The 15,545-nt window shown below is 41.9% G+C and overlaps 1 protein-coding gene across 1 annotated transcript in view; it reads right to left on the bottom strand.

The window, feature by feature from the left end:
• Positions 1 to 13,371, bottom strand: part of TTC8 (tetratricopeptide repeat domain 8) — a 53,837-nt gene extending 40,466 nt beyond the window's left edge. Inside the window, exon 1 of the mRNA XM_036735513.1 lies at positions 13,231 to 13,371. Within this exon, the coding sequence (XP_036591408.1) occupies positions 13,231 to 13,347 (117 nt within the window). The 5' untranslated portion in view covers positions 13,348 to 13,371. The remainder of the gene's footprint in view (positions 1 to 13,230) is intronic.
• Between the last annotated feature and the right edge of the window lie 2,174 nt (positions 13,372 to 15,545).

Below are 15,545 nucleotides of genomic sequence, written 5' to 3'. Positions count from 1 at the left end.
AGACAAAGGGATGGTTGAAGGTGGACTGCACCAGAAGAATAATGCTAAGGCCTTTGCCCAAGGGGTGATTCCAGAGCCAATCAGCAGGGTCAGCAGTAGCTGAGTAGGCCTCGGGTGGGGAAGGTGTAGAGCAAGAAGGGAAGGTTGAGCTGTGGTCCCCTAGCAGTCACCAAATGCATGCATGACCTGTGCCACAGTTTTCCCCCTTAGAGTCCAACGGCCATGCAGGCCATCTAGTACAATTCCCTCATTTTAGAGAGGAAGAAACCCAGGCCCTGATAGGTCAAGCAACTTCTTCCAAGGCCACACCAACACTAAGTGACAGAGATGGGACTGAAATCAAAGCCTGATCTTTCCACTATACCCTGTGGCCACTTGTGGTATGATGTAAAGATCAATGGATTTGGACTCAGATGACCTAGGTTCAAAATATGCCTCTGTCACTGTGTGATCCATGTGACCTTGGGTTAAGTCACTTAAGCTCTTGGACCTCAAGGCCCTCCTCTTTAAAATGAGGAAGTTGGATAAGATGGCCTCAAGGGTACGTTTCTGCCCTACGATCCCCAGCATTCTCAGAATTAGGAGCAGGGAGAGGTCTTCAGAGTACTAGAGTGAGACTCTGGGATCTTCATTCACCACCACATTGGTTCTCTGGAAGCCTGTAGACCAGTCAGATATCCAGGACCGGTGACAAAAGAGTTCTTCTCTTTACAGATTCCCATCCTTCCATCCACTGAGAAAATGTAGAGGGATCAAAAGGCCTCTAGCAGATCACAACTCATTTTCAACCACAAATGTTTTGCAGGTTACTTACTAGCACATCTAGCAAAATACAAGTGGCAGAAACAAATGTAGCCTATGCTAATTAGAGAAAATTAGGTTCAAATGAGAATCATAAAGTAAACTTCTAAAGGAAAACAGCCACACTATCTTTTAGTACAAAGATCTATCAAGAAGGGAAAAAAACAGAGGATTTAATATTTCAATGTGTCAAATCTGTATTCTTTTCAAATTTTGTTCTGTGAGAAAATCTATCAGTCTCCACAAAGAAGTTCTTGTGGAGTATGTTTTAATGGAAGGTAATAGGGTACAGTTGAAAAAAAAACAAAACAAAACATTGAACGAGGCATCAGAAAATCTGGGTTCTAGATTTTCTAATGGTGTGACCTTGGGAAAATCACTTTATCACCCCCTCTCCCCACCTCCCAGCCTTGATGAACAGGGATAATAATTTCTAATCTTCTAGGTTTGTTATTAATGTTAAATGAGATAATGCATGTGAAAGTACTTTGAAAAAACATAAAACCCAATGCAAAGTTAAAAAGTATTACTTCCATTCAAGTAGATGGTCTAGCTCAGGGGTGAGGAACCTGTGGCCTCTAGGCGACATGTGGCTCTCTGGGTCCTCAAGGCCTCAAGACCACAGGTTCCTCACCCTGGTAGCTACAAGGAACTCTTTAAATATAGTTTGTGTTAATACAGAATAGCACCATACTATATTGCATCCTTTTCAGAGAACTAAGTGAGCTTCCACCTGTGTCATTTTGTTGTACCGACAGAGAGCAAGACACGTCACAAACCCGGCAAGCCTGTGTTACTTCACTTTATGACCCCCATGTATGTTTAACCATGATACAAGAAGAGGAACTTCCTTAATGGAATAGATTGTAAATACAACAAATTAGATAGTTGTCAAAGTGTCAACTGAAATTACAACCCAGGATCTCTGTGTCCAACTTGCCATTAACATTCCACAACATGGTATATGCCCATAAAATATCAAGATAAGGAAAAGTCACATAACTCAAGATAATGTCTGGGGTCAAGGTTTTCACCCTTAATGGCCATGGACAGAGGAAGGAATGCTCCATCTGGGTTTGTTGACATAAGAGAGAGACATCTCTGAGCCCACTCAGAGAACCAAGAGACTGTTAGGGTCAGGCTTTTCTTCTAGTTAATTAGTTCAGGCTCTGAGTCTTATCTAGTGACATTCCTTGGAGCAGTCACAGGGCCCCAGGGACATTTGCTGAACGCCAAATGGCAGGGTCTTAGTCCATTCTTTCTTATGCAGACTAGGGTTTTTATCAGGGGCTGTGGGGCAGGGATCTTCAGCAATAAGTGGTTTCTCAAGTACCACAATTTAAGACGAAAACTCCCCTATGAATCTTCTTCAAAATAGGTAAAGTGACAGTGAAAGAAGTATGGCATCACTGCCTCAGAACTCGTAATTATTCAACATCATCTTCCATTCAGATCCCTAGGGTACACCTGTCTCAAGTTATTACGGTTACCACTGAGAATGGTCTCCTGGAAATTCTTAATTGCCACAGATACTTAGTTTGGTTCTAATGAGTTTACCAAACTAACTGCTTATGTCACGGTTCAGTTATTTCAGAATTTAGTAGTAACTGATAGAAAAAAAAATGCAAAGGAATACAGAAATGAGTAAAATGCTATTAAAGGTTAGGAATGCCTCAGAACAATTCAACAAATAGATGACAACAACCCTGTGAGACAGGTGCTATAATCATTTAAGTCCCTATTTCCTTTTGAAATTCAATGTAAAAACTACCAGTGACAGTGCTAAGATAACCACATAAAAATACATTAAAAAAGTTTTTATTATCATTATATTAAAAAGTGTGCACAAATTTAAAGAGCTTTAGATCGTCACCACATTTATAATTTCCCAAAAAGTAAATTCTGATAATTCTACAAGAACACAGTTTTTGCCCCTCCCACCCTCCAAACTTCCTATATGTTTATAATTTGTATTTACATAGCTGTGAATGTGTCATTTCTCCCAACAGAATGTAAGCTCCCTGAAGGCAAAAACTGTTGTTTTTGTCTTTGTATCCCTGAGGCTTAGCACCATGCCAGTGTGGCACTTATGGTGGGGTTATATACATACATACATACATACATACATATATATATATATACATATATATATGTGTGTGTGTGTGTGTGTGTGTGTGTATATGTGTGTATATATATATATGTGTGTATATATATATATATATATATATATAAATGCTGGGTGACTCAATGAATTTTTGCTTGAATCACCACATAATTATCCCTTCAAATGTAGAGACATAGCCCTTTGATAGATTTTTCACATAATTCCTCTAAAAAAGTTGAAAAATCATTAATTTGGTAAACACCATTATTTACTAAGAGCCTACTGTAAAGTATTGTACTTTCTGGGGAAAGAAGGATGCTGAAGATCCAGGCCTTGGCCTGAGGCCAGGGTCCCACATACCTCTTTCCCACCCCACCCCCTCATTTTTCCAATTACAGTACTTAAAAATGGGGTATGCTGGTAAATGCTGAACAATCTGTTGCGGTGGCAGGGGAGAGGATGTACAAACACCACACTTTTCTAGATAGTCAACAAAACAATCAATAGAGCCATGATCTGTAGCATTTCCTAGGTGAAAAAAGCTTGAGGAGCTGGCTCCAGCACACCCCTACTGGAGGTACAGGCTGCATCCTCCCCTTTAGCCCACCAGTAGACTTTATTTTTTGTCTGTGGTTCTTCAGAGGCTGGCATCATGCCCTGCACATAATAGGTGCTAAATAAATGTCTACTGAATTGAATTATAACATGGGAATGGGTGAGTAAAGATAGCTATAAAACAATACAGAATATTTCAATTTCAAAACAAAGGGGTTATAAGGACAAAGAAGCACAGGCAGGTGAGTAACTATAGAGTCATCAATATAAAGCTGAAAGGAGAAATAGCCCAAACCCCTCATTTTATATATGAGGAAACCAAGGCCCAGGGGATATGAACTGATTTACTCAAGGTCATGTTGGTAGTAAGTGATAGAGATGATATATAAACCCAGGTCCACCTTTAAAACATTCTAATTTTTATTTAAAATCCAATGCAGTAAAATGTTTGTATTATCTAAGATAAATCACACTTTAGGATTGCTTAATTACAACAGAACCAGAAAATCAGTGCTGGTTTTAAAGCCTTCTATCTGACATATGGACCGCAAAGAACAGTAATCAGATCAGACAACTAATCAGGATGATCAACATAAGCCTCAGCAGAGAGTGTTCCCTCTAGGTCATCTTCCTGTATGGAAGGTCTTTTAAAATTTCTTCCTTTTATGCATTTATAGTGACCTACTTTTTCGGTCACAATTAAAATCATGGTAAGTGAACATTTGCCATGCCCTTTACTAACCAAAATAAGATAATGAATAAAGTGTGTTGACTCAGTAATTAACATAAAACCATTAGGTATTAAGAATAACGAAATTCCAGCCTTGAAGTATAACCAGCTTTGGCCTAAAGCTGTCATTCCCCCTCCCCCCCCCATCTTCAAACACCCAGCTGAAACTGGCACCACAGGGATATTCCACTTAGGTCTCCTCTCCATAGTTCTCATTCGTCACACGAGCACGTCCTCCTCCCCACCCCCAACTCCACTGACTGTCCCTCCCAACCCAGCCACGTACGCCAGGCTAACTAATGCTATGCTTCCTTTCTCCTCAGCTTCTTATTCTACGCTTCACTCCTCTGATTCTGGCTTCCTCTGCTTTCCACAGGAATAATTAGTAATCTGAAAATTTGTCATACTAAGGAGCACACACTGAAGCTTTCTAGGTTCAAAAAGGAGCTTGAGTTTCCTCAGCCTTAGAGTTCATAAAGTCACAGATTTGAAGGTGGGAAGGCACATTAGAGGCCACCTCTTCATTTTACAGATGAAGAAACTGAGGCCATAGAAGTCAAGGGATTTGGCCAAGGTCACATAGTCAGCCAACAAGCATTTATTAATCACTGACCATGTGCCAGGAATTGTGTTAAATGCTATAGATGCTAAGAAAGGCAAACACAGTCTTTGTCCTTGAAGGAGCTCGCATTCTAACGGGGGAAAAACATGAAAATAACTAGATACGTACAAAGTATATACAGAGTAGATGGAAGGTAGTATGAGAGAAGGAGCTAGCAGCTGGAAGGACCCAGTAAGGCCTCTGGTAGAATGTGGGACTTGAGCTGAGTCTTGAAGGAAACCAGAGAAAACCAAGAGGAGGAGGTGAAGGTGAAAATTATGCCAGGCCTGAAGAGCAGCCAGGAGATGGCCAGTGAATGGGGCAGCTGGTAGTGCAGTGCTCAGATAGAGCTCAGACTCTGGAGTCAAATATCTGACGTCAGCTACTTGTTAGCTGTGTGACCCTTGGCAAGTCACTTAACCCCAAATGCCTCCAAAAAAGAAACAAAGACCAGTGAAGCTGGACCTTAGAGTGTAGAGAGGAGGGGAAAGTTTAAGAAGCCTAGAAAGGCAGGAAGGACATGACATAGACATGACATTATATTTGATCTTGCTAGTAATAAGGAGCCACTGGAACTTACTGAGAAGCGGAATGACAACTAAGACCCACGCTTCAGAAAAATCACTTTGACAGATGAGTAGATGAATTAGAGCAGATTCCTGAGGCACAAAGACTAACTGGAAAGAAGATTACTGCAATAATCCAGAGCCTGGATTCAAACTCATGTTCTCTGAGAGCAAATCCAACATTCTTTTCACTACAATTATGCAGCAAAGAATACTATGAGTGCAGATTCCACCAAAACAGATTTCAACCCTCTACATATTGGTGGATGGTCTTTATGAGTTCCAGCAGTTGAAAAATTTAGCACCTTTTGGCCAACCTGATAATGCATATCTGTGACCTGAACTAGGCTGGTTCTGCGATGACAAGCATAAAGTCCATCACCTGGCCTGCACTCAAACTTGGTAAAATTTGTGTTCTCATATATAGCTTTCAAGAACCCATGCTAATAAATTCCTGATGATTAAAAAAAAAATACACTCACATCCATATATAATATGATTAACCCATGCATGCTCTCTCCCCTGACAGAATGTGAGCTCTTCTAGCCTCAGGGCTTAGCACAATGTATGCACATGTAATATTAATTAAGGTGTGACTTTTTTTTTATTTTACTGTTTTCTCTTTTAGAATACTAAGGTAATCAGGTGCCTGTGAGTAACTCTTACTGGGTACGAAGCCCCAGGCCCACACCCTTTTGCTGATTAGGTTTGAAGCCTTTGGCCCCTAAGAAGGGTATGTAAACTCACAGGTTAGCATTTTTGTTTGGGGTTGTCACTCCCTGGGACAGTGTTGGTGTGGAGACTCTGGGTAGCGGCTGGAGCCCCCCGGCTTTGCAGAAAACCCAGATGTTGGTGCTTTTCTTTTTGGTAACTATGTATATGATGTCTTGATCAGACAAAGCCTGTCTGTTGAACTGTGTTACTTGATCTGTTGATATTTTCTGTTTGTAATTTCTATTTGTATTTGCTCCAAAGTTCAGGGTGCTGGCTTTTCCCCCTAAACTAAGTGAATCATATATGTATGTTTGATTAAAGTGAGATTAACCCCTTAAAGTTGCTTTCCTGGAGCCAAGATGGCGGCTGGAAAGCAGGGACTAGCGTGAGCTCCCCACCAAGTCCCTCCAAAAACCTATAAAAAATGGCTCTGAACCAATTCTAGAACTGCAGAACCCACAAAACAGCAGAGGGAAGCAGGGCTCCAGTCCAGGACAGCCTGGATGGTCTCTGGGTGAGGTCTATCCCACATAGAGCTGGGAGTGGAGGGGAGCGGAGCAGAGCAGAGCCCAGCGTGAGTGGCGCAGACCAACCAGACCAGGAGCTGGGCGGAGCGTGCCCTAGCACCATGAATCAGTGAGCTGCAGCAGTTACCGGACTTCTCAACCCACAAACTCCAAAGACAACAGAGAAGGTTAGTGGGAAAAGCTGTGGGAGTGGAAGGAGTTCAAGGTTCGGCTACTGCCCCAGGGGCAGTGGAGGTGGGGCAGCTACAGAACCCCAGCTGCAGTTGCTTCTGGCCCCAGGCCCACCTGGTGGGAGGAATTAAGTGGCGGATCAAAGCAGGAGTGCACAGCCTGCTGAAGATCTAAGCCCAGTCCGGGTTGGGGGTTCTTGGGGAAGGAGGACTGCTGGTGTGACACAGTTGGCACATCCCCCCAGGCTTGGAACATAGTTCTCTAAACCCTGCAAGCGGTCATACCCTGCTGAAAAACTCAAGGGTCAAGTTAGTTGGTTGGGAATATGGCCAGGCAGCGAAAACGCACCGAGATTCAGTCTCAGACTTTGGATTCTTTCCTTGGTGACAAAGAACACCAAAACATACAAACAGAAGAAGTTAACAAAGTCAAAAAGTCTACAACGAAAGCCTCCAAGAAAAACACGAACTGGTCCCAGGCCATGGAAGAGCTCAAAAAGGATTTGGAAAAGCAAGTTAGAGAAGTAGAGGAAAAATTGGGAAGAGAAATGAGAAGGATGGGAGAAAACCATGAACAGCAAGTCAATGACTTGCTAAAGGAGACCCAAAAAAATACTGAAAAATATACTGAAGAAAACAACACCTTAAAAAATAGACTAACTCAAATGGCAAAAAAGCTCCAAAAAGCCAATTAGGAGAAGAATGCCTTGAAAGGCAGAATTAGCCAAATGGAAAAGGAGGTCCAAAAGACCACTGAAGAAAATACTACTTTAAAAATTAGGTTGGAGCAAGTGGAAGCTAGTGACTTGATGAGAAATCAAGATATTATAAAACAGAACCAAAGGAATGAAAAATTGGAAGACAATGTAAAATATCTCATTGGAAAAACCACTGACCTGGAAAATAGATCCAGGAGAGATAATTTAAAAATTACTGGATTACCTGAAAGCAATGATCAAAAAAAGAGCCTAGATATCGTCTTTCAAGAAATTATCAGGGAGAACTGCCCGGATATTCTAGAGCCACAGGGCAAAATAGAAATTGAAAGAATCCATCGATCGCCTCCTCAAATAGATCCCAAAAAGAAATCTCCTAGGAATATTGTCGCCAAATTCCAGAGCTCCCAGATCAAGGAGAAAATACTGCAAGCAGCCAGAAAGAAACAATTTGAGTATTGTGGAAACCCAATCAGAATAATCCAAGATCTGGCAGCTTCTACATTAAGAGATCGAATGGCTTGGAATATGATATTCCGGAGGTCAATGGAGCTAGAATTAAAACCAAGAATCATCTACCCAGCAAAACTGAGTATCATGCTCCAAGGCAAAATACGGACTTTCAATAAAATAGAGGACTTTCAAGCTTTCTCAGAGAAAAGACCAGAGCTGAATAGAAAATTTGACTTTCAAACACAAGAATCAAGAGAAGCATGAAAAGGTAATCAAGAAAAAGAACAAGAAAAAGAAATTGCAAGGGACTTACTAAAGTTGAACTGTTTTGTTTACATTCCTACATGGAAAGATGATTCATGAGACCTCAATATTAGAGTAGCTGAAGGGAATATGCATATATATATATATATATATATATATATGTTTATGTATATATATGTATAAGTGAATGTGTATGTATGTATATATATAGAGAGAGAGAGCGGGCACAGGGTGAGTTGAAGATGAAGGGAAGATATCTAAAAGAAATAAAATCAAATTAAGGGATGAGAGAGGAATATATTGAGAGAGGGAGATAGGGAGAGATAGAATGGGGTAAATTATCTCGCATAAAAGTGGCAAGAAAAAGCAGTTCTGTAGAAAGAGAAGAGAAGGCAGGTGAGGGGGCAATGAGTGAATCTTGCTCTCATCAGATTTGACCTGAGGAGGGAATACCATACATACTCAATTGGGTATCTTACCCCACAGGAAAGAAGAAGGAAGAAGATAAAAAAGGGGGGAATGATAGAAGGGAGGGCAGATGGGGGTGGAGGTAATCAAAAACAAACACTTTCAAAAGGGGACAGGGTCAAGGGAGAAAATTCAATAAAGGGGGATAGGTTAGGAAGGAGCAAAATATAGTTAGTCTTTCACAACATGAGTATTGTGGAAGGGTTATACATAATGATACACATGTGGCCTATGTGGAATTGCTTGACTTCTTAGGGAGGGTGGGTGGGAAGGGAGGAGGGGAGAGAATTTGGAACTCAAAGTTTTAAGAACAGATGTTCAAAAAATAAAAAGTTTTTGCATGCAACTAGAAAATAAGATACACAGGCAATGGGGCGTAGAAATTTATCTTGCCCTACAAGAAAGGAAGGGAAAAGGGGATGGGAGGGGAGTGGGGTGACAGAAGGGAAGGCTGACTGGGGAACAGGATAACCAGAATATATACCATCTTGGAGTGGGGGGGAGGGTAGAAATGGGGAAAAAATTTGTAATTCAAACTCTTGTGAAAATCAATGCTGAAAACTAAATATATTAAATTAATTGATTAATTAATTAAAAAAAAGGAAGAAAAAAAAATAAAGTTGCTTTCCTTAGAAAAACAGATCAAAGAACCTGTGCTGGCAGCTCTTGTTGGGTCTTACACCTTAGCAGCAGCTGCAAGCCACATTGTTGTTACAGCACATAATACTTAATAAGTGTTTGTTGTTTTGATATAATTGACTGTTCTGTGCCTTCATTTCCAAAAAAAGGGGGGAAAAGGGTTGTCATAAAAATTACTATTATTATTATTAGCAAATATGGTGTATCATCATCATAATCACCATCAAAAATATTTATATATTATCTTTCTTTCTGGGTGATTTTTCATTCACCATTCATCAATCAATCAACTATTAATCACTACTATTAAGCACCTACTATGTGCCAAGCACTGGAGATAGAAGTACAAAGAATGAAATAATCCCTACTTGAAAGAAGCTTGCAGTCTACCAAGGGAGAAAATAAGTACGCATAAAAATACACATCACATAAATACAAAGTGAATCAATACAAACATATACAAAATAGCAAAAGACAAGGTAGCTCAGGAGTGAGGGCACTAGCTGTTGGGGCTGAGGTCAGGAAAAGCTCCATGCAAAATCTGACATGTGAGCTTCACCTTGAAAGAAGGGAGGAGCTGGAGGGAGTTCATTCCAAGCACATGGATTAGCCAGTGCCAAGACAAGGAGACCGAAGCTGGTAAAAAACAGAGAGAAGGCAGTTAGGTGGATTCTCAGAGGAAGGGAGGAGCAATTTCAATAAAGCTATAAAGAGGCCACATTGTGTAGGGCTTTAAGACCTAAACAGAAGAGTTGATATTTTCTGCTAAGGGCAAGAAGAAGTCATTGAAGTGACTGAGTGGAGGAGTCACATAGGTCAGATCAGTCTTAAGGAAAATTACTTTGACAGCAGTATGTAGACTGGACTGAAGTGGTAAGAGATCTGAGGCAGGGAGATCAAGTAGGCCAATGCTGTAATAATCCAGAGAAGAGATAAGGAGAGCCTAAAGTTGAGGTGAGGCCTTCTGGGTCCAAGTTTTACAGGAAGTCCTTTTATTAAGGGGATTTGTTCTGCGAAGTTTGGATTCAGTCAAAGGGCCAGCCACACTTGAGGACCCAGAGGGCCATATATGGCCTCAAGGCTACAGGTTCTCCACCCTTAGCCTACACTAAGGTGGTAACTGGGTGAGTAGAGAGAAGGGGTCAGACATAAGACACGCAAAATTAGTGTTGTGGGAGTTTCTCCGCCTATGTCCCTTAAAAGGCCAAAGGGAGAATCTCAAGCAACAGCAGGTCTGCATGACCAGAAGTCAAATAAAGTGAGCTGCCAAAGTAAAAAGATATTTATTAGTGCACTAAGGAAGACTGCTCAATGGGAACAGCTGCAGCTTCTTAGGGCAGCAACTAGGTTTTTACAGCTTTCTAGACTTGCTTTGAGTACAGCGTCAATCTACAGCAGAGAAGAAATGGGAGAAAGTGTACAGACCTTGGAGTCAAAGGAGTTACTAAAAAATCATATTTATTCCTTTTCAGAATTCCCTGTGTTGGCAGGAAATCTCTAAGATGGTAGCGTCTTCTCTAAAAATAAAACCATTCTTGTTAATCATGTTGTTGCCAATAAATAAAATAAAGTACAAATAAAACAATTCTTTTTCCTTGGCACAAGAAGTTACTTTATCCAGGGTAAAAATGCATCCCCAAATTCAGAGTATTCATGTTTATCCTCCCCCTCCAAGGTGGGAAAGACAAGTTTTAATACCCAATTGGATATAAGGGCGAAGGAGAAGGGAGAATCTAAAATGGTGCCAAGATCATGAACCAGAGACACCGGCAGTGCATTCAACAGAAACAGAGAAAACTGGAAGAGGGGAGGGTAGGGAGTAAAGATAAGTTCAATTCTGAAAATGAGATTAAGATATTTCTGGTCATACAGTTTGAAATGTCTAGCAGGCAACTGGTGATGAGAGACTGAAGTTGAGGGGGGACACTAGGGCTGGATATATACATACACACATACATACATGCATACACATAAATAAGCACATATATGTGTTGATATGTGAGTCATTTGCACAGAGATGATAGGTTACTGAGAATGTGGAAGAAAAACATTACAGGGCCTAAGTCAGAAGAGTGTGACATGAATGATGAGCCAGCAAAGCAAACTAAGAAGGATGTGGTCAGAAAGGTGAGAGAACCTGGAGAGACAGCTTCCCTCTGTCCCATCCTTCAAAGCTCTCACAGTCTGCACATCAGCCCACTAGGAAGGAATGTCAGGACGCTCGACTTTTTGGATGCCCCCCATTACTGAATTAATAGCCCACTGAGGTCCAACTAAAGTAGCAAAGCACTGAGAGAGAGAGAGACAGAGACAGACAGACAGACAAAGAGAGAGACAGAAAAACAGAGAGACAGATTGACAGAGAGAGAGACAAAGAGAGACAGAGAGAGAGAGGGAGAAAAAGAGAGAGAGGGCAGTATGTGCCAGGTAAGTCAAACTACCACCACCTGGACTACCATATCCCTTCAGACTCCAATGGAGACACCTCAGGACTCTGAACCTGATAGTCTTGGGAATAGCGGTGTTCTCCAAACCATCAGACCTGCTTTCAGACCAACTTCAGTAGCCCTCATTGAGGGGAGAAATCATTGTGAAGAAAGGGCCCACTTTTCTCACTACCACCAGCTACCACCACTACTGTCCAATAGGCAGAAAAACACAAGAGCCCTGGGAGCGACAATATCTCTAAAATCCTCTGTCTTGCTTCTAGTCCGGCCCTCACAGCCACCATCCAGAAAAAGCAAATTCTATGTGGAAAGGGCTAATCATCCCCCACCAAGAGCCAAAGTCAGACTGCTACCACAGGGCAGGTGAGGCAACACAGCTGAAGCAGCAATGAACCTTGAGGGAAGACAAGAGGCAAGTTAAACCACCACCATCACTTTGACCATTATCCCTCCTTAGACTCCAATGGAGACAACCCAAGACCCTGAACACAAGAGCTTTTGGAATAACAACATTTCCAGCACAGTGCCTACCATCATCCCGGAGAGATGCAACCTAGCAATTGCAACAGACATAGCTACTAAAGACCCAGGAAAAAAAAAAAGTTCTTCCCACCAAAGTCTTTGGCACTGTCCAAAGGCTCAACATCAGGAAATGATTTGATTTTATCGAGGGAAATGACATCAAAATAAGAGGCATGATCATCTGCTTTGCAAGGGACTTTTTCCATCTCACTTGCAGCTGAAATCTTGCAAATGTGCTGTCTTCCCCCATTACAGTATAAGTTGTTTGAGAGCAGGGACTGTCTTTCTGTTTGTAAACCTCAAGCTTAGCAGTGTTTTACATATAGTAAGCATTTAATAAGTGCATCCTTCATTCATTCAACTGCATATACCTTTCACTGTGCCACAGATAACTCTTATCAGAGTCAATGAAAGGAGTTTCCATCCTTGGAATTCCCCATACTATTGAAATCACAGGCCCAGATGAAAATAAAAATCCCTTATGAATAATTCATTCGAGGGGAAACTTTGCATAATGTTTATAGAGGCACAGGTGGAGATATCCATGTGCATACAGGCGGATATACGTAGATCTATGTGTGCATATAAATGTGTATATACACCTATGCACGCATATTACAAAGTTTCCCAAAAATCTTAGTGCAGTTTTAAACTTTACTTAAAAGTCCTATAAGTTTTACTTAACTGCACTAAAACTTTTGGGGAACCCTGTAGACGAGTCTGTGTGTCCGTGTCTACACACGCACGCGTTGTCCAATGTTTCTCAGGACACACTCTGCCTCTGGCATACACCAGACAAAGGGGCAGCGGGTGCTTTCTGGGACCCCACCTCTGCAGCCACACGTGGGTCAGCTCCGATAGGGGTCGACACCCGCCACACCCTCGGGGGGGGGGGGGGAGACGACCCCTCCCCTCCCCCGACTCCCTCAAACCCAAGCCTGGCATCCGTGTACCTGGTCACAGGGAGCTTTCTCCAGCACCTGCGTGCAGAGATCAGCGCACTGCTGGAACTTCCTGCGCCTGAAATAGCTCCAGGCCAGGAGCAGCGGATCCATCTCAATACTGCCCATGGCAGGCCCCTGGAGCGTCCACTCCTGCCCAGCAACGCCGGGCTGCGGGGGCCTCAGGGAGAGTGGAGATCCTTATCGCGCCTGAATGAAAAGCAAACGAAACAGCAAGCCCCGCCTGCCTGATTTCGACCTAACGTTAGGTGAATTCGGATAATAACGGAGTACATGGGCGCTTGTGAGACCGCTTCTTAAAATGTGTGGGAGGGCCTGAGGCTGGAGTGAAGCAGGGAGGCAGTAACTTAGACACCTCTGTCCCGTTTCCCCTCCCTCCCCCACCTTGCAATAGCCGAGGCGCGGTTGCCTAGCAACCTCAGGAACGCTCTGCTCTCGGGGAAGAAAAGGGCCCCAGCTGGGCTCTCCAGGGTCCTTCCCGGGGTGCATGCGTGTTGTGCATAGTGGTCCCGCTGCCACGCCGTATCTCCTTCTCCTTCACCCCTTGAATGTTCTGTTAGCTGGGCCTTCCTACGCAGTAACCAGCTCTGCTCTTTCTGGGCCCTTTGTTCCACCTGGCGCCTTACTGTACACAGTAAATGTGTACAAAACACACTGATAAATTATTCTGGAGTTGACACCATTACAACACAATTAGTGTAAGTTAGAAGCAGGATTTGTTGCTCAGGTCTCCTTGGGGTTGAGCCTGCTTTACTACATCACGTTGTCTCTCCTTTAAGTCAGACTTTTAGAAGAAGGTTTACACATTCATTGCTTCCACTTTCTTACCTCCTAGTAGAAACCTTTTGGAATCTGGCTTCCATCCATGCCACTGAAAAGAAAATGACATATCCCAGGTCAATTTCCTTATTGCTAAATCCAGTAGCCTCTTGTCAATCCTCATCTCTCTTGACCATTTTGCAGCATCTGACACTGGAAATTTTCACCTCCGTGTGTTTTCATAATACTGTTCATACATAATACATAATACCTGGTTCTCTTCATACCCATCAGACCAATCTTGGGTATCCTTTTCAGAACTATCGCCATGTTCCACTACCAATGTGTATTCTGGGGTTCTCAGGGTTCTTCTCTCTTTGCATTCTTTGGATCAGACTGCTTCCATATAAAGATGACTATAATTGTATCTACACAAACCACTGCTGTATTTTTGCCGAGTCAAGCAGTTGTTAAATAAATATTTATTAATCGCTACTATGTACCAGCCACTGGGATAAGTGCCAAAGATACAAAAAAGGTAAAAAGACAGTACCAGCTCTCAAGGAGCTTCCAGCCTAGTAATGGAGGCAATCTGCAAATAACTATGTACGAATAAACTCTATTCAGAATAAATTTAAGATAATCAACAGAGGGAAGGCACTAGAATTAGGGAGAAAGGGAAAGGCTTTTTGTAAGTGGTAGAATTTTAGCTGGGACTTGAAATTCCATTCTACTGTCAAGTAAATTTCTTTTAATTAAATATCAGATGGTCAAATTGTTTCATTTCACTCTGATCCTGGGCCTGAATCTAATCTTGACCTACAGCAGCTAATTACACATTTTACCCTTCTGTGCACTCTATACTCTAGCTAATTTGTCCTATTTGCTATTCCTTGTACAAAAAATATCATTACTTGACTCTATGCTCTCCTTCCTTACCTTTGCCTCTTGAAACATTTAGCTACCTTACAGGCTAGCTCGAATGTCAACTCTTTGAAGGAGTCCTTCCTCTTGGTACAAATCACTTTGTATTTATTTTATCTATACCAACATTCACTTATTTGTGAACATGCTATATACCCAGCCAATAGAATTGAGCTCCTTGAAGGCAGGGACTTTCTGTCTCACTTTTGTATTTGTAGTCCCAGAGCCTAACATAATGCCTAGCACTTAGTAGGTACTTAATAAATGCCTTTTGATTGATCTATAATTTCCATCTGCCTTTGTGATTCTGTGAGAATAAGCACACATGAAGAGCTGTTATATTCATGAGGTGCATGACAAGGAGGAATGTCTTTTTGGAGCCATGAACAAAAGGATCTCCTGAAAGTCCCATGAGCAGAGAGGCTTCAACTTAGGGAAACTACTTGGAGGAAAAAGAATTTCAACATACTGTGGGCATAGGATGAGAGAAGTCTCAGATTCTGTTGGACGCAGAGAATTTGCGATAGGAAGGCTATCAAACAAGAGAGTAGATAAACTGTACACTCTCATCCTCTCCCCTGCCTGATTAGAGTTTATCTCAAGGATCATAAATTGAGAAAATT

The sequence above is a fragment of the Trichosurus vulpecula genome, chromosome 8 (genome assembly GCF_011100635.1).
Source record: "Trichosurus vulpecula isolate mTriVul1 chromosome 8, mTriVul1.pri, whole genome shotgun sequence".
NCBI lineage: Eukaryota > Metazoa > Chordata > Mammalia > Diprotodontia > Phalangeridae > Trichosurus > Trichosurus vulpecula.
The sequence above is the reverse complement of the archived record's forward strand: the minus strand, read 5'-3'. Positions and strand labels throughout refer to the sequence as shown.